This window comes from Dreissena polymorpha, chromosome 2 (assembly GCF_020536995.1).
Source record: "Dreissena polymorpha isolate Duluth1 chromosome 2, UMN_Dpol_1.0, whole genome shotgun sequence".
In the NCBI taxonomy this organism is placed as follows: Eukaryota; Metazoa; Mollusca; class Bivalvia; order Myida; family Dreissenidae; genus Dreissena; species Dreissena polymorpha.
The window spans coordinates 29,724,043-29,750,314 of NC_068356.1; the positions used below are offsets into that span (position 1 = coordinate 29,724,043).

The 26,272-nt window shown below is 34.1% G+C and overlaps 1 protein-coding gene across 1 annotated transcript; it reads right to left on the reverse strand.

The window, feature by feature from the left end:
• Positions 1–1,493: 1,493 nt before the first annotated feature.
• LOC127866418 (methylthioribose kinase-like) lies at positions 1,494–26,000 on the reverse strand. The gene is made up of 7 exons (XM_052406923.1): positions 25,852–26,000; positions 22,593–22,733; positions 17,729–17,858; positions 17,188–17,359; positions 8,622–9,022; positions 5,903–6,014; positions 1,494–4,188 (listed from the first exon to the last, which is right to left on the reverse strand). Exons 1-7 carry the CDS (start codon positions 25,918–25,920, stop codon positions 4,038–4,040), a joined length of 1,176 nt encoding a protein of 391 aa, XP_052262883.1. The 5' UTR covers positions 25,921–26,000; the 3' UTR covers positions 1,494–4,037.
• Positions 26,001–26,272: the final 272 nt, after the last annotated feature.

Sequence of the window (26,272 nt, forward strand, 5' to 3'; positions counted from 1 at the left end):
TTTGGTGTTGTCCGTCCGTCCGGCACTTTTGTGTCCAGAGCCATATCTTGGAAGTGCTGTGGCGGATTTCATTTAAACTTTGTATGAGTATATATATGGATAAGAGGATGATGCACGCCACATGGCATTGTCCACCATCTGTTAATAACGGAGTATTGGCCCTTTGTATCTTAAAAAAATGCTTTTTTAGTGTCAAATGTAACACTTTTGTGTCCAGAACCATATAGACGGGGGGGGGGGGGGGGGGGGGGGGGGGGGGGGCGGGAATCAATTCAATGAATTTGCTTGTTGCATTCAGATTTAACATTAAAAACTTTCTTTACATATTAATCTTGAAGTGTATAGTTTAAGGTTAAGCAATTATTTGGACTTTTAACCAAAAAAAAATCAATTTATCAAACTTCACTTTACATTGCAAATCAATCTAAAAAATTTTTTTACATGTGGATGCAATCAATAAAGGCCAGCAGTTTTATGTTATATTTAAAATTATTCAAACAAGACTTAACGGTATAATAGGCTATAAATTGTACTTCATACTAAAATATCGAACATTTTAAAAGCATAGGTTAGAGAAAATGCAACAAAACAAGTAATCTTTTAAAGATCTAATTATCATGCGTTTTTTTGTTCACAATTACGTTATATAAAATACCCATTTAATCAACAATAGAGTATTCATTTTTATCTAGAGTTGCAATATAGTGTTCTTTTGATCCTTATTACCACATTAGTTGTATATACACCCCGCAGCACTCGAGAAAATAGCTTACTGTTATGATTTCAATTCTGTTATGTTTACAGAGGTAAACTTGTTCGTTTAAAGAAATTAATGTTTAATATTACTTGTGTTTGGCCTCCAGAAATCCGATTGTCCGATACATCAAGGGATTTCACACATTGAAGAAGCTCTAGGGGGAAACTGGTACGGGAGCATCAGTTTGGCTTTAAGAGGATTGTGGCTATATGGCACAATATCCTAGTCTGTTGTGCTAGCTTGATATTATTATACCCCCACTAAACGAAATTTAGGGGGGTATATAGAAGTGAGCTTGTCTGTCTGACGGTCAGACCGTGTCCACTCTCTTATTCAAGTAGTTTTGATCCGATCTTCACCAAACTTGGTCAGAAGTTGAATCTACATGATGTGTAGGCCAAGTTGGAACAAGGGTCATGGCAGGTCAAAAACTAGGTCACGTGGGTCACTTAGTGCGTTTTAAACATTGAGCATGGTGTCCGCTCTCTAATTCACGTACTTTTCATCCGATCTTCACCACACTTGGTCAGAAGTTGTATCTAGATGATGTCTAGTTTGAACTGTTTTCTTCCAAGATATTAAATGCTTGAATGAATACTACTGTGCACAAAAGGCTAGAGTGGATGTAGAAAATTCACAGATCTGTAGCGTAGTAAGTGCATATTATGAATTTGGATAGATTTTCTTAACAGCAATGTGATTTAAATATACTTACAAGAAATAAATGGCACACACACATGCTTTAGTTTTTATTGTCAATAAATATATGGTAAATAATCATACGTACATAATTAAGTACACTTCTGACAGTTGATGCTTTGAGTCGGTCTCTGGGAAAACTGGGCGTAATGCATTTTCCCACATGAGCCGGTGCAATCCGTAGTTGACTGGTCATTTGGGACACTACACACATGCATTAAGTGCGGGTCAATTATAACATAAAATCACACATTAATACAATGGCAAGAAAATCTGGATATACACATGTGAAGTAAATACATTTTAAGGGAATAATGTGACAAGACTCGTGATCATGTTAAAATATCAGCAGTAGCTATTGATTCTTATTTTTATAGAAGTTATAAAAATATTACCTGGTACATATAAATAAAAATCTGACTAGCATATATTATTGCATGCATTGTAAAATAGCACACAACTGTTTAATAAGTAAAAAAGCCTCTAAAGAAAAAAAAACAACAATGATTGACAAACAGCTGTAAAGTAGCTGTAAACATAGCAACATTCACACACACTATTTTTGGGCGATTCTTAATGGTTTTACTTGTATTTTCTGCGGTTCAATCTAGGGGTAACAGTACAGGCCTGACCATTAGAGAAGATATCCAGCCTAGTGGCTGAGACTTTGTTTACCGGTAGACATAATTTCTAATGCACAGTCGTTCCTCAATTGAGATACTACTCCAGTGTGACTTGGTAACCTGTAAATGCTTGCATGAATCGTCTAGTGTCAGTGCTCTGAGCAGTTTGAATTTCCATAAATTGTCCCTGATCAAAGAACGCAGCAGCTGGACAACCATTGTCAATCCTTGTGTCCACTTCATGACATTTTGTTTAAGGAAATAATGTATTTACTCACAGTTAGCATTTGTGCAATTAAATTTGACCATTCCATTCTTGTCTGGCTCGTTGACCTTTTCTTGCAGATGAGGCTTTAACTTTTTTCTAAAGTACCTTGAAAATCAAGCTGAAATGTGTGAACCTTTCATTTCATAGTCATTGCACTTTGATTAAAAATATGGAATTATCAGCTGTGCTTATTTCATCGTAACTAAACATCATAACGAGCAGTGTTTTCTTTCATTTTCAGTTACTGGTGCTGTAGATGCCTTGTGTACAATATAATATGTGTGCTGGTGGGGAATGTTTCTTCAATGGTTTTTACCACTGCTGTTTCGTTGTCACTGCTAATTGTCAGGTTCTTAAGGTTGTGACCTAATTTCAGTTTCAGGCGGTTAAAAAAAATTGAATATATGTTTATTGTCTTGTGTAAACATTTGGCCTATGAATCATGGTAATTGCTCTTTTGAGGAACAGAAAAAGATATTTTCTTGTAGGCCATGACTGAGCTTAAAAGTCTTATCCACACCAAGGACTTATGACCACAGCAGCAATAATTCTCTATGTAAGCTATATGTGCATCAGTGTACAACATGTTATGGGTTTTCCACTGTATATTACGATAGGTAATTGCATCTTCCTTACAATTTTATAGAGCTGTACAAAACATTCCTGGGATAGAGCATACTTGGTAAATCTGATGTAGATAACAATTACACATTAAATGAAATGAGCAAGTGTAAACAGAAGCAATAATAGTTCAGCACCTTTGATGATTATTTAACGTGGTGAAAATAAATACTTAATGTAAAACAATATCACAGCTCTTTTGATTTCATGATATGTTGATTGTCATAAATAAAGTTCCATTTCAAATAGAGGTAAATCAATGAGACAATTATACACATTTAACAAAATAACTGCATCCTGTTATGTAAAAACAAATGGACATATGATTATCAAACCCTATGTGTATTATGAAATTTTATAAACTTCTTTAACAATGCACAATTTGTTGTAAAAGTTTGTATAATAACAAAAATAACAACCTTAGCATAATTATTTATGCCAGCATCATAGAATAAAAGCATATAGACCTCAAATGTATGCCAGCATCATAGAATAAAAGCCTATAGACCACAAAAGTATGCCAGCATCATATAATAAAAGCCTATATACCACAAATGTGTGCTAGCATCATAAAATTAAATGCTTTATCTTCAGTATTTATGCAACCATGAGAACGAAAACAACCCATGGTACAATTATTTGTGCTAATATAAGAGCATTAAAAGTATATATAGAACAAGTTTAAATATTTGCATCAGAGCAACAACAATCTTTATAAAACATGTTTATGCTGGCAATAATGAAATATCATCTAATCTTACATTATTTATGCAAGCCATTGAACAATAAATGCCTTAAATAATCCGTTCAGTCATTTGTGCTAACATCATAGCAACAACACAAGTATTTAGTTCTGTCCCGCTCAGAAGCAAAGTGAAAATATGTTTTTGCAATCAGTCAAAAACCAGAACAGTCTGCAAGTTACTCGCAGTCTGTTACGGTTTTATGCTGTTTGCTGCTCATCAGAATCTAAGGGTTATACATTGAATCTAGTAAGACAGGTCTTTCATTTAATCTGATGTTCTTAAGGACAACAAACATGTCAAAGTGCTTATCTGAGTGCTAAGAGTTAATAGGCAAGCATGAGTGCAATCACAAGGAGCCTGTCCACAGTGTGTATCCTGTGTGCAGCCTGCAACAGACGGACACCTGCTCCAAGACAGTCCACTTGGGCGGCGGGCATGCCTTCCAGATCTGTCACATGGGCTGCTCCCACCAGTCTGTAATTCAGGCAGAGAATTTATTAAGATGCATTCTAGGAGAAACTGGGCTTTATGCATGTGCGTAAAGTGTACTTCCAGATTAGTGTGTGCAGTCTGCAAAGGCCAATCAGGAACAACACTTTCCGCCTAGACTGGATTTATGTTTAGACAAGAGCTTGTCACAGTAGTGCCAAATCCCCGCCGAAATGTGTTTTCTTGTATGAGAACATTCTGTTTTAGAGAGTAGAATAATATTTGTAAAACATGGAATCTGTGTCATCTACCCGGTGTTTATATTTCAAGGATCAATTAGTTATATAGTGTTGGAGTTATGCTGTAGGCAATATGCTGTATGGAGTAGGCAATTAAAAAACTACAGCCGATAGAGTTATGGTTCATGTTCACTGCACTTTTCCTAGTTGCCATCTGTTTATATTTCTAGTTTCAAGTAAATCCCTTCAGTTGATATAGATTTATGCTCCGGACAAAAATTTACTTTGAAATTAAATAAAGGGAGATAATTCAAAAACTAAGGTTGGTAGAGTTATGGTTCTTAGTCACTGCACTTCTCCTACTTGCCATCTGTTTATATTTCAAGTTTCAAGTAAATGCCTTCAGTAGATTTAGAGTTATGCTCTGGACAAAAATTTACTATGAAATTAAATAAAGGGAGATAATTAAAAAAATAAGGTAGATAGAGTTATGGTTCTTAGTCACTGCTCTTCTCCTACTTGCCATCTGTTTATATTTCAAGTTTCAAGTAAATCCCTTCAGTAGATGCAGAGTTATGCTCCGGACAAAAATTTAGTTTGAAATTATATAAAAGGGAAAATAATTCAAAAATTAAGGTAGATAGAGTTATGGTTCTTGGTCACTGCACTTCTCCTAGTGCCATCTGTTTATATTTCAAGTTTCAAGTAAATCCGTTAAGTAGTTTTAGAGGTATGCTCCGGACAAAGTTTCGGACGGACGCACAGACGGACGCACAGACGGACAGGACCAATAACTATATCCGAATTGTTTTTTGGCGGGGATAAAAAGACATCTGTTACACAAAAAATTGCTTAAAAGCATAAAGTATTGCCCCTGAATAGCTTGTGCAGACTGCACATGCACTTAACCTAGTTTTCCCAACATGTGGTTAAATTTGTTTATGTGTTTAAAAAGATGTTTTCTTTTATACCTAATGATTAAATATGACATTTCTGCATTGAAATAACAGCAGTGAAAATAAACATTCTGTTATTTTCACCGCTGCACTACTCGTGGAAATATATTTTCTGTGATCACTCATGAAATAACAAATGATCTTACACTGACATGAACAAATATCCTCTATTAATTATGCTCAGTAGTGAGATATGGAAAAAAAACATTATTATATCACCAATATATCAGAATTGTTTTATATAAAATGATATCAGAAGTCAACAACCATCATTATAACCTCTATAGCATGTATGTCAAGGATGTACTCAAACATATGAATAGACTATTTGTATAATTTTATAAAGTTGACCTTTAAATTAGTGTGCACAGTCCAATCTGGGATAACACTTTCAGCCTAGACATTTGAGATTGAGATTGTCATTTAGCTTCCTTACACCAAACATTTCCATACAAGCAGAAAGTGATGTCCCTGATTAGCCTTTGCGGTAAGCACAGGCTACCCTGGGTTGATGCTTTACAGACATGCATTTCAAGCGACTGGCTAATATGGTTCTAACATTACCTTCTGATGATTTCACAGCCTGCAAAGCCAGCCACCTCTGACACAAGGTTTTCAATGTAAGTAGCTCTGTCCAGTCCAGTGAAGGCTGTCATATGCTCAAGATACACTGACACTGGAAAAACAGAAAGCAAAATAGAACTGTGGACATTCATTTACTTACAAGAGAGCAAGTTCATGATGTACTGAATATCTCAAAATAACAGTTATCTTCCTTTTTTATCCCCCGCCATAGGCGTAGGGATATTTTGTTTTGGCGTTGTCCGTCTGTCCGCACTTTTGTGTCCGGAGCCATATCTTGGAAGTGCTTAGGCGGATTTCATTGAAACTTGGTATGAGTATATATATGGATGGATAAGATGATGATGCACGCCAAATGGCATTTTACGACATCTGTTAATAACGGAGATATGGCCCTTTGTATCTTGAAAAAATGCTTTTAAATATAAGCTTAGAGCTTTATCTCCATTAACACATGAGCCAGAGCCATGAAACTTGCCATAGTTGTTCTCAATCGTCTGGGGGTGCTTCACATTCAACATCCATAATCCTAGGAGCTAAGGTCAAGGTCACACATTGAGGTCAAAGGTCACAAACTTGATGAATTATTCATTATTTAGTCATTCCTTTACTATTTATCAAGGGATTTTGTAATAACTGTGCACAATTGTTCTCCATTATCTTGCTGAGTGTCAAATATAAGATCCAGGTTGTTAGGGTCATGGTCAAAGTCACACACAAACGTAAAAATCGCACATTTTGATTTAATATGCCTTATTTGGTAAGGAATCTACCATACTAAAAGGGATTCTCAAAATGTCCTGATTTAATTGTTCTCAATTATCAGGCAGTGCAAGACCTATGTGTTTGAGTTAAAAAATAATTGACAAAAGGCACAACCCTTCACTTATACCTTTTCTTTTAGTTTTACACCCATCCATAAACAAAATTTATTTGGCGGGGGATATCAATTCAACCAATTTGCTTGTTTTTATTATATCTTCACTGCCTTTGAAAATGTGTCTGGTCCAGTAGAAAAACATGGCTGTCATGGAGCAAGGCAGTTTTCTGTATTTGGCTATTGTTAAATCATTTGAACTCTATGCAATTCACATTTCACCCACTCTTCATAAAACTTTGCTGAGAACATTGAAAATGTTTTTATGTCTACAGTGAAACCTTAAGAGTCAGGAGAGTTTTGTTCTTTGAGGTGAATGGCTTAGAAACTTTTGAAAGCTTTTTTTTTTAAATGAAACTGTAAAATAATGTTGCAACTTAAATGGTTGAATTATTGCAAAACTAAATTGTATAGCCTTTATTGAAAAGCCTTAATTGATGACGGGTAGTATTTTATTGAGTAAGGAGGTTTTTACTTGAAATTAAGAAATTAATAGATATCTATAACTGGCTCCAATTATTGGATTTTTGTCAAATCAGTTTGGGACTCCACATTTTTCTAGGAAGAGTCCCATGGACGGACAGTGTGATCACTATAGCCCTCCTTCGGATGCATTAAAACATTACATACAATTATTTTCTACCTAATTTTAGTTCAGCACAAATATTTATGTTAAAGAAGGACAACTCTTACTTGTCCTATTTAACTTTCCTTTATTAGTTTCCCCTGACTCAAACTTTATGACAAGAAAAACATAAGTGTTTTATTTCCCCTGGCCAAAACTGCCTGTTGATAGTATAATTTTAGCAATGAACAAAATGTAACATAAAAATATTTTTACCAAATTGTTAGAGAAACCTGATTCCATTTTTACTTATTTACATTATTTTGGTTGAATGATTTTGTTTTTATAGACTGATGATTAAAATTTTAGAATGAAATGATTCATTTAAATGATCCAGAGTGTGCCTTGTTTACTGTTATTTGTGTTCTGACCATGGTATATATAGTCTATGGTATGTAGGCAAGTGCTGAGGGTCCGCTGCACACAGTGTATCAAAGATCTAGATTGACTACGGTAAATCTAGACGAAAAAAAGTAATGTACTTGCTGTGTGTGTCCCTTGACTCTCATTTTGTTTCTATTACATATTTTTAGGCCAACTTTTCACAAGGTGCTCATGGTGAGCTTATGTGATTGCCTTTTGTTGGCCACCCATAGACAACATTTGCCTTGTGAACACTCTAGAGGCTACATGTATTGCCAGTCTATGTGAGACTGTTTGAATGACATCTGGGCCATGTTTGAAACTGGATCAAACACTAGTTTAAATTCATGTTCTTCTATAACATGTGAAGCTTTCTATTTCTACTACAAAGGAGTCTTTTTTTTTACAAACAAAAAAGTCCATTGGGAATAGAGCTAAAATGTCAAAGTAACAAAAACAATAACATACAGGAACATTATAATACATCACATATGACAGGCTATATGAAAAAAGGAATAGCTTGCATTTGTAAAACCCTTTTTAGGTCTAATAAATGAAAGTTATTATCATTATTAAATGGACTTAACTATATATTTTTTTTACATCCTTGAGATTGTGCTCCAGACTTGTTTTGTAAAATAAACTCATCTGTTAAAAAATATTTGATGAGTGAAAACAAAAAGTTTAATATAAGGTAAGGGTTTTTATGCAAAAATAAGATGTTTACAAAATATTGTTGATAGATGATTGTTATTTGACCCCTTTTCTAGACGGTAAAAAGGCACTGTATCAATAATTCTTAGTGGGATAATAACAATGCTATATAGAAGTCGTACCTAGTTCTTTCCCCGCATCAATCATCAGATAGGCAAACTGTCGGTGCTCATCATTGTTGGTCTCAATACTCATGTGTCTATAGTACTCAAATATCACGTTGGCCAGCAGCATTCCCACGTCAAATGATGCTGGGCCCACACACGCAAACTCTACATCAAACATACGAGCGTGGTCAGCATCGACCATGATCGATCCAGTATGAAGATCACCATGTAGTAGACATTCTTTCTTCTCCAAGAATAACTTCAGCATTCTGTTCGCAGTGCTTGTGACCTGCTCGTCTGCATATATCCTGTCCAGATGTTCGGCAATCTCCTGGGAACATCTGTTGTTGGTGCCCTCACACAGGAATGGGAATGTAAACACGTACTGCTTGGTTAAGGTCACCATGTCAATGTTCCTGCAAATGATCGTGCATTGAAATGTAAACCAGTGCATAAGCAAAAGGTTTTAAAAGGTACATCATATGTCAAATAATGTAAGCCACGCAACATGATAAAAGATATGAATGTGAAAACTATCTAACATTTTTACACTTATGCATTCATTGGTTGATATTCAAAATGCCATTTAAAACAGGGAAAGTCTTCCACTATCAACCCACTACATGTATCATCATGTGTGCAGCACTATACGAAACATACATACGGTAAGAATGTGATATTTTCTGAAAGTAGAATACAGAAAATCTTTGCTTAAATATCACCAAGAACAATATGTGCCCTTTAAAAACAGTTATGTTTGTAATTGTAATTTTCTAGGGATGGGAACCAATATTCCAAATCGGACCAAATATTCTAATAAAAAATTCTGATTTGAATATTTGATTTTTATGCAAAGGAACTTAAGTGCAAACTCATATTTTTTGTTTAGTCCTGATGACTTTTTTGTATCATAGGCTCCAGAATGTTCATTTCAAAGTAGATATATAAGATAAATACAACATTTAGATTCTAACAAATATTAAGTAAATGCAAAGCACAATGCCACCCTAAAATATTTGGAATTATGTTGAAGTAATATGACGAAGTTGGCATGTAAAATAGTAGAGTATTGAAATAAATGAGGATAATGATTGTATGTTAACCAGAAATATCTGATACATGTACCTTATGCAAATAAATTGTTTAGATTACAAAGGACGAACATTATAATAAGTTTTTGTTTTCAAAAATGATCTCTCTATCCCTTTTTCACCGATGCATATAGGATACAATTTATAGTGGTATTTGTTGCAATTAGGAACACTTCTTTGTTCTGGACGTTTGTAAGATCGGACATTTAAATCTAATGTTTAAAAATTAAATAACTGAATATATTCCTACAATAAAACATGTATATTTAATATCCTTTCAGTATTCATTCCCATACCTAGTATTTTTTCAGACCTGATGATAAAATAAATCATTTTAACATATAAATAAATATTTAAAATAACTTTTGTTATTTTTTAAAGTCATGACCAACAGCCTGGGCTTTTTATGTCTATATATTTGAAAACTCATATCAAATATGTATGTGCTGAGCAACAATAAACTGATGAAACTGTTGAAGAACTTCAAAAGTTCACTTATATTATATAGAGGATATTTGTTGGATTCGGTGGATTATCAATTTTAATTCACGAGTGATCATAGAAAATGATATTTTCTATGATCACGAGTGAATTAAAATCGATATTCCACCGAATCCAACAAATTTTCTGTTTATTTTATGCATTTTTTCACAGTGTATATACATTGTTAAAGTGTTTAACTAAAGAATTTCGATTGGATAATGACGTCATTTCATCAAAAAAATGACGTCATTTCACAGTAAACAGTATATAAATATTACATGGCTGACAGGGTGACAGTTAATTTGTCAACTTGAGGAAATACTGTCAACCGAGGCGAAGCCAAGGTTGACAGTATTTTTCCGAAAATTGACAAATTTACTGTCACCCTGTCAGACATGTAATATTTATTTTATTATACCGAATAAAGTATTCAAACGTGAACAATTTATATGAACCATGAACAATTTTAATATTCAATAATTGAATTTAATGTCAGCAATGAACAACCATTAATATGTTGAGTGGTTCAGATTTACGGGCAGAGCAAAATGAACTTCGCTTTATTCGGCACCGACCTAGTAATCAATTTATCCCATCAATTTTCTTAGTCGCCAATTATACTTTAAAAATATAGATCTATTACAGAACCAGCTTTCCGTATTTTATTTTCATCACTTGATTACGCAATTTATGACGTACTTGTGTGACGTCATTTCGGTGACGAATTATTTTGGGACAACAATATGGACGTGGTGTTTTTTATTACAGTAAAATATTTGTTTAAAGCATCGAACGAATCCAAAACGTATTTCGGATTGTGTGTTTGTCATGCATAACACCTTAAGAACAGACACTGGAAGTGTTTATCGTTGTAACTTTATTGTTATTAGCATTGGATTAAAGTTGCCTTTGAGGTAAGCGTGTCGTTTACAGTATACTGAATTGATTTTCTTTTTGACTCCCGTCAAAGCTAAAATAATGGCATTTATCTATTCTACAGCACAGTTTCAGCTGCAATCGATATTTTAATTATCCAAATACAACGGACACGCAAAACTGCGTACTGCATGCGCGAATGGGACAGTATAATTTTCGAACATTCCGCACGTGATTGCTAAGGCAGCGGGATACAGTATTTTTTTGTCAGTAAATGTTTTCCCGCTGGTGGCACGTGATTGCTTTGGCAGCGGGATACAGTATATTTTGGACAGTAAATTTATTCCCGCTGGGTCTGACAGTATTTCTATGTCATGATGGCCTATGGGAGTTTAGCATTGTAAATAAAAGTGAGGTATAATAATGAAAATTATCAATAATTTTCACTGATAATTTTCACTGTTTGAAACAGTGAGATTATCAGTTTAAATCACTGATATTTCTCTATAAAACCACCGGAAAGCATAAAATACATTGATCATATCAGTCTGGGATATTAATTACCAGTATATCTGAACAAATAATAAGCATATAAACTGCCACAATTCATACTTAGATAATATAAGTGGCCTTGTATTAATCTTCTATATCTAATCTTTTTGCCACCACAGGAGGTGATCTGAATACAAGACCTGGCCAACCTCCAAACTGTAGTAAACATTGGGGTAAAACAGCCCATTCAGAAACTGTGACATATTGTGATCATGTTACGTGTTCTAGCTGGAAATAGTCCAATTTCCAATGAAGCATTTCAAAATAGTTGGCTTACATTAAACAGGACATAACAGCAGTGTTCCAATTTGTAAACTGTATCAGACCGTTATACATAGTTACCTCTCATTTATATTAGATAGTTGAAAAGGAAATGGGAGTGGAGTGTACAGGGAAAAACCTAAGCTGTTTAACCAGTGTAACAGCTAAATTTGTAAACGTCTCATGAACATGTGATTAAAATTCTTTGAAGTCTTAAGGATTGAATTATCCAATTCCTGTGATACAATCACTAGCTCTTATGAACAGAGTCACCATAACTTTTGTGTTTACCAGTTTAAACATGTAGATTGCTAAACGAAAACAATATGATCTAAACATGTAAAGGAACATGTTCATAGATTGGAAAATGGTAATGTTGACAAATTTGAAAAAGATTCTAAAAAGAAATCAAACATGACATTCATAAAAACAAAACACAAAACAGCCATTAAGAATATAGTACTAATAAAAATGTGTTCATGATTAATCATCCATACAAATTGACAAAAACTGCAATGTTTTCAAAGGTAATATGGACATAATTTGTTATTTGTCATACCAAGTCAGCATTAAAGAGTATGTGAATGAAGCCTGAAGGTTGAATATTAGTCTGAATGTTAAGTGTTAGCATGTATAGCCTGAAGGTTTAGTGTAAGTATGTTAGCCTGAAAGTTTGGTGTTAGCATGTTAGCATGTAGGTTGAGTGTCAGCATGTAAAGCCTGAAGGTTCAGTGTAAGCCAGAAGGTAATGTGTTGAAAGTTAAGTGTTATCATGTTAGCCTGAAGATTGAGTGTAAGCATGTATAGTTTGAAGGGTTGGCATTAGCGTGAATAGCCTGTAGGTTGAGTGTTAGGCATGTAAGCCTGAAGGTTTTGTGTTAGCATATTAGCCTGAAGGTTAAGTTTAAGCATGTTAGCCTGAAGGTTAAGTGTTAGCATGTTAGTCTGAAGGTTAAGTGCTAGCATATTAGCCTGAAGGGCGAGTGTTAGCATGTAAGTCTGAAGGTTAAGTGTGAGCATGTATAGCCTGAAGATTTAGTATTAGCATGTTAGCCAGGAGGTTTAATGTTAGCATGTATAGCCTGAGGGTTTAGTGTTAGCATGTTAGCCTGAAGGTTATATGTAAGCCAGAAGGTTAAGTGTTGAAGGTTAAGTGTTAGCATGTATGCCTGAAGGTTGAGTATTAGTCTGAAGGTTTAGTGTTAGTATGTAAGTCTGAAGGTTAAGTGCTAGCATGTTAGCCTGAAGGATGAGTGTTAGCGTGTAAGTCTGAAGGTTAAGTGTGAGCATGTATAGCCTGAAGATTTAGTATTAGCATGTTAGCCTGAAGGTTTAGTATTAGCATGTATAGCCTGTGGGTTTAGTGTTAGCATGTATAACCTGAAGGTTAGATGTAAGCCAGAAGGTTAAGTGTTGAAGGTTAAGTGTTAGCATGTATGCCTGAAGGTTGAGTATAAGCATGTATAGCCTGAAGGGTTGGTGTTTGCATGTATAGCCTGTAGGTTGAGTGTTAGGCATCTAAGCCTGAAGGTTTTGTGTTAGCATATTAGCCTGAAAGTTAAGTGTTAGCATGTTAGCCTGATGGTTAAGTGTTAGCATGGTAGTCTGATGTTTAAGTCCTACAATGTAAAACCTGAAGGTTGAGTGTCAGCATGTAAAGCCTGAAGGTTAATTGTTAGCATGTAAAGCCTGAATGATAAGTATTTAAGAATTGAATAGCATATTTCTGCATTTCATCGGTGTACGAACTATGGGAAAATTACGCCTACTTTGCATAAATGCCGACGGCGTTTATGCATAAATTAGGTGTATTTTTCCTTGACAGTTAATACACCCATGAAATGCATAAAAATGCTATTCAATTCTTATGATTACAACACAAAATGATCTTAAAGCTGAAATTCTATCGTGGTAAGTGTCATAACAAGAGCTGTCAGAGGACAGCGCGCTCGATTATTCGAGTGCTTGACGGTATAACGTAAGCCATCATGGGGAAATTGATCATATTCAATTATTTATAAGACGATCTTTCAAAAATAAAAAAAAAAGGAAAAAAAAAATTGGGGGGGGGGGGGGGGGTAGGGGGGGGGTGAGAGGGGTGTATATATATTGTTTGGGTGGAATCCATTGTGGTATTCAGGTAAGTGTTGTTTTGTCAAAGTAATAATAAAATGTGATCATAAATAAAGAAGTTATGGCAATTTAAGCAAAATGTTCAATTATCTAAGTGTAAAAGGGGCCATAATTATGTAAAAATGCTTGATACAGTGGTCTGCTCTTGTTTATAGGTTGGGGTCATATTGGTAAACAAGTATGCAAAATATAAAAGCAATATGTCAAATGATATAGGAAATATTTGGGGTAGTACGCAAACTTTAACATAGATTTATCAATAATATGCATATTCTAAGTATAAAAGGGGCAATAATTATGACAAAATGCTTGATAGAGTTGTCTGCTCTTGTTTATAAGTTGGGGTGATGTTGGTAAACAAATATGCAAAATATGAAAGCAATATGTCAAGGGACAATGAAAATAAATGGGGTAGCACGAAAACTTTAACATTTGCTGCATATTCTAAGTGGAAAAGGGGCAATAATTATGACAAAATGCTTGATAGAGTTGTCTGCTCTTGTTTAAAGGTTGGGGTCATGTTGGTTAACAAGTATGCAAAATATGAAAGCAATATGTCAAGGGACAATGAAACTAATTGGGGTAGTACGAAAACTTTAACATTTGCACGCTAACGCTAACGGAAACCCGACGCCAGGGTGAGTAGGATAGCTCCACTTTATATATTTCAAATATAATAGTCGAGCTAAAAATCGTTTTTAATCTAGCGTATGAATCTATTTTCAGTTTCGGTTTCATCTCCGTCAAATGGGTATATCGTTGAAGTTCGCGAAAAAAAAACATCATTTCGCTATTGACCAATAAAAAACAACGCCATTAAGTTTCATGCACAAAATAACAGCATTTTTGGCAACTTGTTTATGACCAGAAAGTAGCGCCATAAATATTTTAGTTTAAATTTGCATGCGAAGTGGGTTCATCCAAAAATGAAAAACTGGTCACGTGAACAAATTATCCAATCAGAATGCAGCATTCATATGAAAGTGACAGAAGTTGTAATTATAAGCATGTAAAGCCTGAAGGTTTGGTGTTAGCATATTAGCCTGAAGGTACAGTTTTAGCATATTAGTCGTAGGTTAAATGTCAGCATGTTAGTCTGAAGATTAAGTGTTAGCATGCAAAGCCTGAAGGTTAAGTGTTAGCATGTAAAGCCTTAAGGTTGAGTATTAGCATGTAAAGCCTGAATGTTACGTGTTAGCATTTCAAGCCTGAAGGTTGAGTATTAGCATGTGAGGCCTGAATGTAGAGTGTTAGCATTTCAAGCCTGAAGGTTAAGTGTTAGCATGTGAGGCCTGAATGTTAGGTGTTAGCATTTCAAGCCTGAAAGTTAAGTGTTAGCATGTGAGGCCTGAATGTTAAGTGTTAGCATGTTAGTCTAAAGGTTAAGTGTTAGCATATTAGCCTGAAGGTTTAGTGTTACAATGTAAAGTCTGAATATTGAGTGTAAGCATGTAAAGCCTGAAGATTGAGTGTTAGCATTTAAAACCTGTAGGTTTAGTGTTACAATGCAAAGCCTGAAGATTAAGTGTTAGCATGTTAGTCTGAATGTCAAGTGTGAGCATGTTAGCCTGAATGTTTAGAGTTAGCATGTTAGTCTGAAGGCTAAGTGTTAATATTTTAGCCTAAATATTGAGTATTTGCATGTAAAGCCTGAAGGGTGAGTGCTAGCATATAAAGCTTAAATGTTAAGTGTTAGCATTTTAGCTTAAATGTTGAGTGTTAGCATGTTAGATTTTTCTCATAAAGAACCAGGGTTCGAATCCTGAAGAAAGCAAACATTTATTTCATTTTTTTCTGAAGATGTTTAGCTGTGCATTAATCAAAATATTGCAGCTTTTGCAATAATTACGTAACTTGTAATGAAATTATTTCAAAATATCAATATCTGTCATTAAGTCCCTTTTATACCAATATCCAACAAAGAAGTGATATATGGTTCTATATTATATCAAATATATTAAAAAATAAAAATTTAAAAACACATTAATAGCAGACATTTAAAAGTTAAAAAACAACTTTGACAACAACACTTGCTCTTGTAATTAACAGCCTTGCCAACAGATTATGGATGCTTTACCAGCTTCTATTTGATTGTTCATTGGTCAATTGATAATGCAATGGGTTTGCCAGATGAAAAGTTCTGAATTTCAAGTCAATACTAATACTGGGAAATTATTTAAAACTTCAATGTCATTTAAAAAGGGCACCACAGAACTGGACTAAAATAAATGTTATAGTTACCTGCTGTTGTTTACATAATTATTTTATCAATGAGTTAAGATAAAGTACTTGGAATGTCAACTAAATAATTCATAAAGAATTTGAGACTAGAAATGTGTAAGAAGGACAAAGACTCCCCCTCTATATTTCACTGGACAAAGATACAAGTTTTGTTTGCCACTATTTTTATTATTATTTATTTATTTATTTATTAATTTAGAAATAATATTGTCCATCTATAAAATAAATTTAACTATTAGTTAGAAATGTATCTACAGTTCCTTCACTATATAAAAATTTAAGGAATATGTAAAAATAAGTAAAAAAATTAAGTAAAACACTCCAAGTGTCTGTTAAGACCTTGACCTTGAAGCAAGCAACATGATTGCAACTTAATATGATGGATCATTTCTGCCAAGGCTTTTGTCTTGATTTAGGAAAAGGGCCTAGCCTTCCAATTTGGGGAAAAAATATCGACAAAACTTAAAAACGGTGAGACATTTCCCAAAGTGGGCATGAAATTTGGGGAAAATCATATGATATGAAATTCTTTTAGGGGAAAAGCCTTTCTCTTGGGGGAAGGGGCCTATATAAGGCCCTTGATAAAGAAGGTAAAAAAGCCCTATTTCTGCCAATTTATTTTGAAATCCCACCATGAACATCCAAGTTATGGGCAGGATATGAAATGTCCCGCACAAACACACAATCAAACATACACACGCTCACAGGGGTCTACTATATGCCCTTCTGCTTAAATCAGGGTCATACAAACCAACCTTGTTAATTGTAAGAACGATAACCACTTTGTTTTCTTAAAAACAAATCTTTGATAAGTTAAGCAAAAATCTAATTTTGTTGTGCACATAAATATTTAAAGCAGTGAACACACAAGATTTTGAAACAATAGGAAGTCAAAATGCATATAACAATTTAAGTTATACACTAGTTTTGGAATGGTCTCTTACTCAAATTGTTTAGCTAATGTAGTCAGTGCCTCTTGTCCTATGACAGCCAGATGGGTTTGTCTATGAACGTCTGCAAGATGTATGGCCACGTCGCTCACCCATGACATCTTGAACGCACCTTCCATCAGCTCTGTTCGCATCACTTTGTAACCACGGAGATCCTCCATGAACACTGAAAACAAAATGGATCCTTGAGAGAATCTCATTTTTACACATACTACTATGCATTGTCAGGTAATCATTTGAAATTTGTCAGTACAAGAATGAAATGATCCAGAAGATCAGCATTTTGAGCTATTTTCAAATATTTCTTCAGTCAAATATTAATTTAATTTTAATTTAAAAAAGTATTGAGCATTATATAACAATTATGGCTGCAATGAATGGTTTAATTCCAGACGATTTAACCACTTATGTTAAAGAATATTGCAATTATATTCTATAAATACATCAGGACTGTAAAGATTCAACTTACTCTACAAAACCTTTAAAACATAACCTTAATAAAGCTAACAACTAAACAGTATGTAAGTATCCTCACTTGAATGAATGCCTTGGTCGTACAGATATGGAGTAGGAACACTGCCAGGGGACAAAGTGTGGAACTTTACCAGTGCCTGATACTCCACTGCAGTCCTGGCTTCAGAACAAGGAAACCCGGGACCCAGACACTGTCAGGGGAAAAAAGAAAGTTGAAGGAGGGAGCGTTTTATACTAGAATTTCAAAAGGTACTACTAAGCCAAGTTTTGTTAAAATAATTGTACAAAACAGCAGTGCTGTTTACCTGCCACCCGAGTATAAATGAAACCCTGGAATTAAAGAATTGCTGCAGCAGAAAGATTCTAAAAATATATGTCAAGGCATAACAAGAGGGCGAAAATTGGTTATCTGCCTAATGGGGTGACCAGTTCCTTACCCCCGGGGCATGAATTGTACAATCTCTGAAATGGACCCAAACTGATGTCACATACCAAATTTCAAAACTGTGCATCAAGTGGTTTCATGGATATTTTTTTTCAAAGCTGTTATGCTAAACATGTGACCCCTTGGGTGTGGCAACTCCAGGGGCAACATTTGATCAAACTTAGTAGAAAACCACTCTTTAATGTTACACACCAAATATTAAATGCCTACAGTCAGCCTGGCAATTTTGGATCCAAAGAGTATGAGTTAAACAACCCCTTAACAATGTTACACATCAAATATAAAAGACCTGACTTGCAGTTTCAGAGATTTTTTCTGTAACTTTCTATTAAAATTCTGTATGAATAATGTAATCACAAGTGTGTGGCTAATCTTGACCCCATGGGCAATCTTTGTTAAAGTACCACTATCTGATATCACACATCAAATATCAAAACTGTGGGCCTGAATAATGAAAAGGATACAGTTCTTAAAAACATAATACCTAAATTACAGAATTTTAAAAACTGCTTAAAATCATGGCATCATCGTAAACTTACACTTATCGGAAAAAACACAGTATTGAAAACGTTTGCACTTCCTAAATTAATATATGTATTAACAGTTCTCCCAAATCCACCAAATGATGTTATTAACGATATAAAATCAGCAATATTTAATTTCATATGGGACGGTAAGCCTGATAAAATAAAAAGAACTCAGTTAATTCAATCTGTAGAAAATGGAGGTATCCAATTAACGAACATTGACTCATTCATGAATGCAATCAAATGCAGCTGGGTTAAACGATACCTAGATAATACCAATACGAGTAAATGGAAATTATTCTACCAGATAATCCTAAAAAAATATGGTGACTACTTACTCTTTGAATGTAACATCAGCAATACTATCTTACATGAAATTGCAAACAAAAACATATTTCTGTCTGATGTTCTATCAGCGTGGAGTGATGTCACTCATAACTTAGAGACCCAAACCAGCAGTAAAACAATTTTATGGAACAATAAAGACATAACTTCAAACAATAAGACGTTTTTCTATAAAGACTGGTTTGAACGAAGCATTAAATATGTCGACCAATTATATGACTACAGAATTAAGGATTTCTACTCTTTTGATAATATATGCTACATATACGGAATACCTTCAAATGATTTTCTGAAGTACTACACACTAATCAAAAGCATACCCACACATATTAAATCTGAAACCAATACAAATAATACACCATGTACTCAAACAACATTTGTAGAAAACATACTTGGAAGAAAAAACAAAACAAATAAAATATTTTACACACTACAAATTAAAAACCCTACAGAAAACTCCAAAATCCAAAATAAATGGCAAGTCCTTTTTGGAGAAAATGAACTTAATTGGAAACACATATTTACCATGCCATATAAAGCAACTATTGAAAGCACACTGAGAAACTTTCAATATAAATACATCCATAGAATTATAGCTACAAATAAATATCTCTTTAAATGTAAATTATCTAACTCAAATCTGTGTGACTTCTGCAGTGAAAACATTGAAACTATAGAACATCTTTTCTGGGAGTGCAAACACATCCAGCCTATTTGGAATCAATTAGTATCTTTTCTTGAACAACATCAACTAAACGTTAAACTATCTTTCTTAAATGTAAGCTTCGGAATTAACTCATTGAAATCAATAGACTGTAATAATATTGTGAATTTTATGGTTATATTGATGAAATATTTTATCTTAAACATGAAGTACAAAAAACAAGTACCAAATTTTAATTGTTTTGTCCATAGTCTTAAACTAAAAATCCAGATTGAGAAAGAAATAGCCCTCAGTAATGACACATTACAAATCTTTGAACAAAAATGGAATCGGATTAAATTCTCATAATGTTTTGTCCACTTATATACATTTCACTCTAATGTTAGTTTATCTCTCTAAAATAGTTTTGTTTATTTTTTATTTTTTTATTCTTATTTTCAATCAGACAAGATCATTGTGAATATACAACAAAACACACAAGTCCAGTATATTTTTCTTCCAACTTTATACAACTCATCATTTTCCATAACTATTCCTCTGTTGTTCTTTTCTTTTCTCTCTAAAAAAAATATATATATTAGCATATCTTGTATAACATGTCTGAACTATATTGCTATGTACAATCACTATGTTGTATGATCATATACATGTTAACATTGTATGTATGATATTGAATTAAAAAAAAAAAAAAAAAAAAAAAATGTGGGCCTTGTTATTTCTGAGATAAAGTTACTTTGCTATATAAATCTTTACACCTCATGTAATCCCGATGGTGTAACCAATTTTGACCCCAAGGCATGATTAAACAAACATTTTACAAAATCACCATGGTAAAAAATGTTACTGTCCAAATATAACACCCTTGACCAAATTGATTTTTTTTATTTACTATATGAGAATATGTTCGTCATATAACCCTATGTGAGGCCAGTTTTGATGCATGATTTTATGTAAATTAGATGAGGAACACTATAAGATGTACAAGAGGGCCTGAAAGGTCCAAAGTCGCTCACCTGAGATAACAAGATATTATTGGGACAAATCTTCTGACCAAGTTTCACGAAGATCGGAAAATAAATGTGGCCTCTAGAGTGTTAACAAAGTTTTACTATAGCCACATAACGAAAAATGCCCCGCTCTCTGGCAGCCATGTTTTTCATCCAACCGGCATCATTTTTGAACTCGTCTAAGATATTATCGGAATGAATCGTGTTAACAAGGTTTTACTATAGCCATATATAGCCATATAAGGAAAAATGCCCCGCCCCTTGAGGCCATGCTTTTAAAGCAACCAAAACCATTTTCGAACTCATCCAAGAAATCATTAAGAAAATCTTCTGACCAAGTTTCATGATGATTGGAAAATAAATGTGACCTCTAGAGTATTAACAAGGTTTTACTATAGCCATAATAGGAAAATAGCCCTGCCCCCGTGGTGGCCATGTTTTTCAACCAACCGGCATCATTTTTGAACTCGTCCAAGATATTATTAGGATCAATATTCTGACCAAGTTTCATGAAGATCGGACTATAAATGTGGCCTCTAGAGTGTTAACAAGATTTTACTACAGCCTTATATAGCCATTTAAGGAAAATGCCCCGCCCCTTGGCGGCCATGTTTTTCATGCATACGTTACCATCTTCGAACTCATTAAAGATATCATTAAGACAAATCTTCTGACCATATTTCATCAAGATTGGACAATGAATGTGGCCTCTAGATTGTTAACAAGGTTTTACTATAGCCATATAAGGAAAAATGCCCTGCCCCCTGGCGGCAATGTTTTTCAACCAACTGGCATCATTTTTGAACTCATCCAAGATATTATTGGGATGAATCTTCTGACCAAGTTTCATTAAGATTGGACAATAAATGTGGCCTCTATAGTGTTAACAAGATTTTACTATAGCCATATATAGCCATATAAGGAAAAATGCCCCGCCCCTTGGCAGCCATGTTTTTTAAGCAAAGGTTACCATTTTTAATTCATCCAAGATATCAGTGGGAGAAATCTTCTGAGCAAGTTTCATGAAGATCGGAAAATAAATGTGGCCTCTAGAGTGTTAACAAGGTTTTACTATAGCCATATAAGGAAAAATAGCCCCGCCCCCTGGCGGCCATGTTTTTCAACCAACAGGCATTATTTTCGAACTCGTCCAACATATTATTGGGATGAATTTTCTGACCAAGTTTTATAAAGATCAGACAATAAATGTGGCCTCTTGAGTGTTAACAAGATTTTACTATAGCCATATATAGCTATTTAAGGAAAAATGCCCCGCCCCTTGGCAGCCATGTTTTTCAAGCAAACGTAACCATTTTCGAACTCATCCAAGATATCATTAAAACCAATCTTCTGACCAAATTTCATGAAGATTGGACAATAAATGTGGGCTCTAGAGAGTTAACAAGGCAAATGTTGACGTCGAACAACACACAATGGACGACGGACAAAAAGCGATCACAAAAGCTCACCATGAGCACGTTGTGCTCAGGTGAGCTAAAAACACAACATAGTAAAACTAGACCCATGCAGTTTCAGAAATAAAGATAGAGTTTTAATTTAAAGCAATATTCATGTGATCTACATATGCTGCAGACTGGAACAATGTGAACAGTTTTGAAAGATGGTTTCATTAAAATCTGACCAGAGGTTTAAGAGATTTTGATTGAAGGAAAAGTTTACAAACAACACATGACACAAAAAATGCTATGCCAAAATATCTACCTTACCATAAGAAGCTAAAAATGCATAATTTATGCAAAAAAGTTTAAAACATTAATAATATTATTTTATAATTTATGGACCACACACTATTTTGTTGTTTTTTTCATTATCATGATTACAACCTATCAACATTCTAAAAAGCTTAACATATTTAACACTGCTTAATCGGTGGGATATATTAATTTTTTAAAAGAATGAAAGAATGAAATTATCACCTTGATATATGGAAGAGAATGTTTAACAATAACACTTCTGACAAGATTTCCTTCATCGTCATGCGTGTATAGTTGAGCTACATCATTTAGGTTGCCATCACCTATTTCTTCACACCTTATTTCATCTGCTTCATTGAAACCCTACAATGCAGTGTATATGATGTATTTAGGGCATAACAGATAATAACAAGACTATTGCCAAGCAATATAAGTCCCCTACCAGCTCCACCATTGTCAGAAATTTTCAGATTTTTTTATATATATTTGTTGCCATATCAACCAGAATTTTTGATGTAGGAACAAAATGAAATGACGTGCATAATGTCCATATTGCCATCTATCCATGTTTCAAGTGTCATGAAAAAATAATAAGAACTTTAAAAGTTATCGCAGGATCCAGAAAACCACCATTTTCAGCAGTATTTCTAGTCTATCTGTTGCCATAGCAACCAGAATTTTTGACGTAGGAACGAAATGAAATAACGTGCATAATGTCCATATTGCCATCTATCCATGTTTCATGAAAAAAATATTAAGAACTTTATAAAAGTTATCGCAGGATCCAGAAAAGTGTGACAGACTGACTGACTGACTGACTTACAGACGGAGCAAATACCATAAGTCCCCTCCGGTGAAACCGGTAGGGAACTAACAACTAAGACCTTTTAAAAAAAGAGAACTCTGAGGGTACTTGAAAATTAACCCTAGAACTTGTAGCTTAGACTTAGTGGTATAATTATCAAGCCCACTGGTTTGGAGCTACTTTTGATAACAGAGGCATAATTTGAACATACCTTGCTATGAAGATCTATTTACAAAATTCATCACAATGGTGTGGCCAAATTTAAACCCAAAGGCATAATTTTAACATTCTGTGACTACCAGAACAAACAATTTTATCTTTGGCTAGTTGAGTAATTTAAGTCAGCTCAGACCATTTTGGTCTGCATCAATCTGATACTGTTTTTTTATCAATGAATCATCAGCTGTCAGCTGAAATGGCATGTGTGGATCCACTTGCTACAGTGTCTGCTCACTGTATAACATTTGATGTACTTTCTGATAAGGGTATACTCTTCCACAGGGCTCAACATTAACCTAAAAACCAACTTGCCCTGCCGGGCAAGTACTTAGAAAATCTACTTGCCCTGAACGTAAAGCCACTTGCCCAAACATGAAATATCACATTAACTGTAAACCATTATCTGTAAACCTCATATGTTTTAATAAAGATCAAAATGATATACCACAAAACATTTTTTTATTTTTGCACATTTAACAAAATTATTACAGTAATTAAAGTATAATTAAAGTCTAAATGTAGATTTGTGCCAATATTTGATTATTAAACATTGCTCCTAACGATTCATCATATCTCAACCATTCAAACTCACTTTTCCATTATGGTAAAAAGATGCGTTTTCGTTTCAATTCGCACTTTTTGGCACTTACGGATGATTTTTCTGTGCATTTTTCATTGGATTTTGCAGACTTAAAGTTACTTGCAAAGCCGAAGCTAAATAAACTAGACATTTCTCGTCTGCTAACAGTTCTGTAAACAACATTGAACATGTGAACCGTAACAAAAATGTCAATTGACGTAAAGTAAAAGATTGTTGAAAATGTATGTCGCAAAATATAAAATATGTATGTACCGAAGCTATTTGTTGTTGTTTTTATATAGTTTTAATTATAGTCGTTTTCTTTGTGACTGAAAAAACCAACGATGTTATTTGTAACTGAATAGTAATGAAAAAGATAAACACAATAGCATTTGAAAGCCGATGTTTGGAATCCCAAGCCAATTACGGTGTTTCTAAAAATAAGTTTGGAAATGCAAGCGCACCATGCTTAGTTAGTTCGAACTTCCGCAAACAACAATCGCCAAGGTAAATTCGTGCATTAGGCGAATCGTTTGTGATTATTTGTACTATTTAACCACAGAAACACACGTTTTTCTTTTTCTTTTTTGCACTTGCCCGGGCGGACAACTAGATTATAAAATAACTTGCCCGGACCCAACCTTTACTTGCCAGGAGCAATCGGACAACCGTTAATGTTGAGCCCTGTTCCAGCTCCCCTTAGTATTATACTTACCAATAAATAACTTTGGAGAATTTATAATCAAGTTTCGTTAGCAAAGGCATTTACATTTTAAGTTTTTAATACATACATTATAATAAGGGAAACCATTTATCTCCAGAGCAGGGTCTATTTCGACCATTTTGGCATAGCAAATATTAAATTGCTGGGCCATGCTGTTTGAGAGGAGAGGACTTTTAAAGTTTTAACTTTACACACACACAAAGGAAACAAGCATAAAGATTTTAACTTTGAAGTTGACTCCATGAAGTACTGGTAATAAATCAACCTCAACCTCAACCAGTAAAAGAGTTTTCATGAAAGACTGCCCAAGAAACATTTCTATTAAGTTTCGTCTATCCAATACTACAGGAGATGTCTTTTGAAGAAAAAGTTGAATGAAAAATGTCACACACAAACAGAGAAAAGATATCATGCCTTATGGCATCTGGATCTGTCATAATACTATTACAAATTGAGCTAAAATATTGCTAAGGTTCAACCCTGTCTACTTTATTAATAAATTGATACCGTTCTGGACAATCAAATTATGGTTGCGGATAGTTGTATCAGTGAACAAAGATTTTGCAATTAACATTTTAAACATTGTTCTGTGACTACAAGCATCTTTTTTTATCTTTGGCTAGTTGAGAAATGATCAAGTCAGCCCAGACCATTAAATGAACAGCTTCAACACCCAGTCTCAAGAATGCAATTAACTGGAACTTTGGTACTGATACTAAGAGTTATTTCTAGCACTGCCATACATTTTTCTAGTCAATTAACATATTTGACTCAAGAAATGTTTTAATCATTCATAATGAATGTCATACTTTAAGAATAAGAGCATTTCAATAATCTTCAATTTATTTGAAAAGCCAGTCTTTTAATCGAAATAACTTAAAATAATTTCCTTCTTTTATAAATGTTCCACTTTAAAGAATAGAATACCACATTACTAACATGCATTTTGGTGGCCCTAAGTCGCATACATTTGAAAAATAATACAGTGTACTTTTTTGTTTTAAGAGAACGACTGTGCATTTGTATCCGGATTGATCCCATACGAATAATGTGCCAACTCCACTAAACAGCATCTTATAAGTAATTTAATGTAGTCAGAGACCAAATGAATAAACCGACATGCTAAAACGACTAAAGTCATTAAATAAATTACGAGTTCTTGATGACACTGTTTTGCTTTTGTTATCCAGATGATGTCCATTGTGGTGATTGAATTGATCATATGGTGTAAATGTCAACAACCCCTCGTGTAATCAGTCCTTGCGGAAGTAAACTTAACTTACTCATCGCGTGACGTCAATGTAAGTTCTAAAATTAGGATCAGAGCAACGGAGGTGTGTCAATGACAACCAATGATATAGGAACAATACATTTTTTGGCAATCGGCCAACATTCTGATGCAATTTTTTGACCGCAGAGCCATTGGTTTTCTACGCGAATCGCAAAATAGTGCATTTATTATATCTTGTCCTGGATATACAAATCAACATAATATGTAATATAATCTTCATATTACTCTAACGCCTTTTTCATGTTGTGTTCAAGTTAAATAAAAAGTACCGAAGTATTTGTCT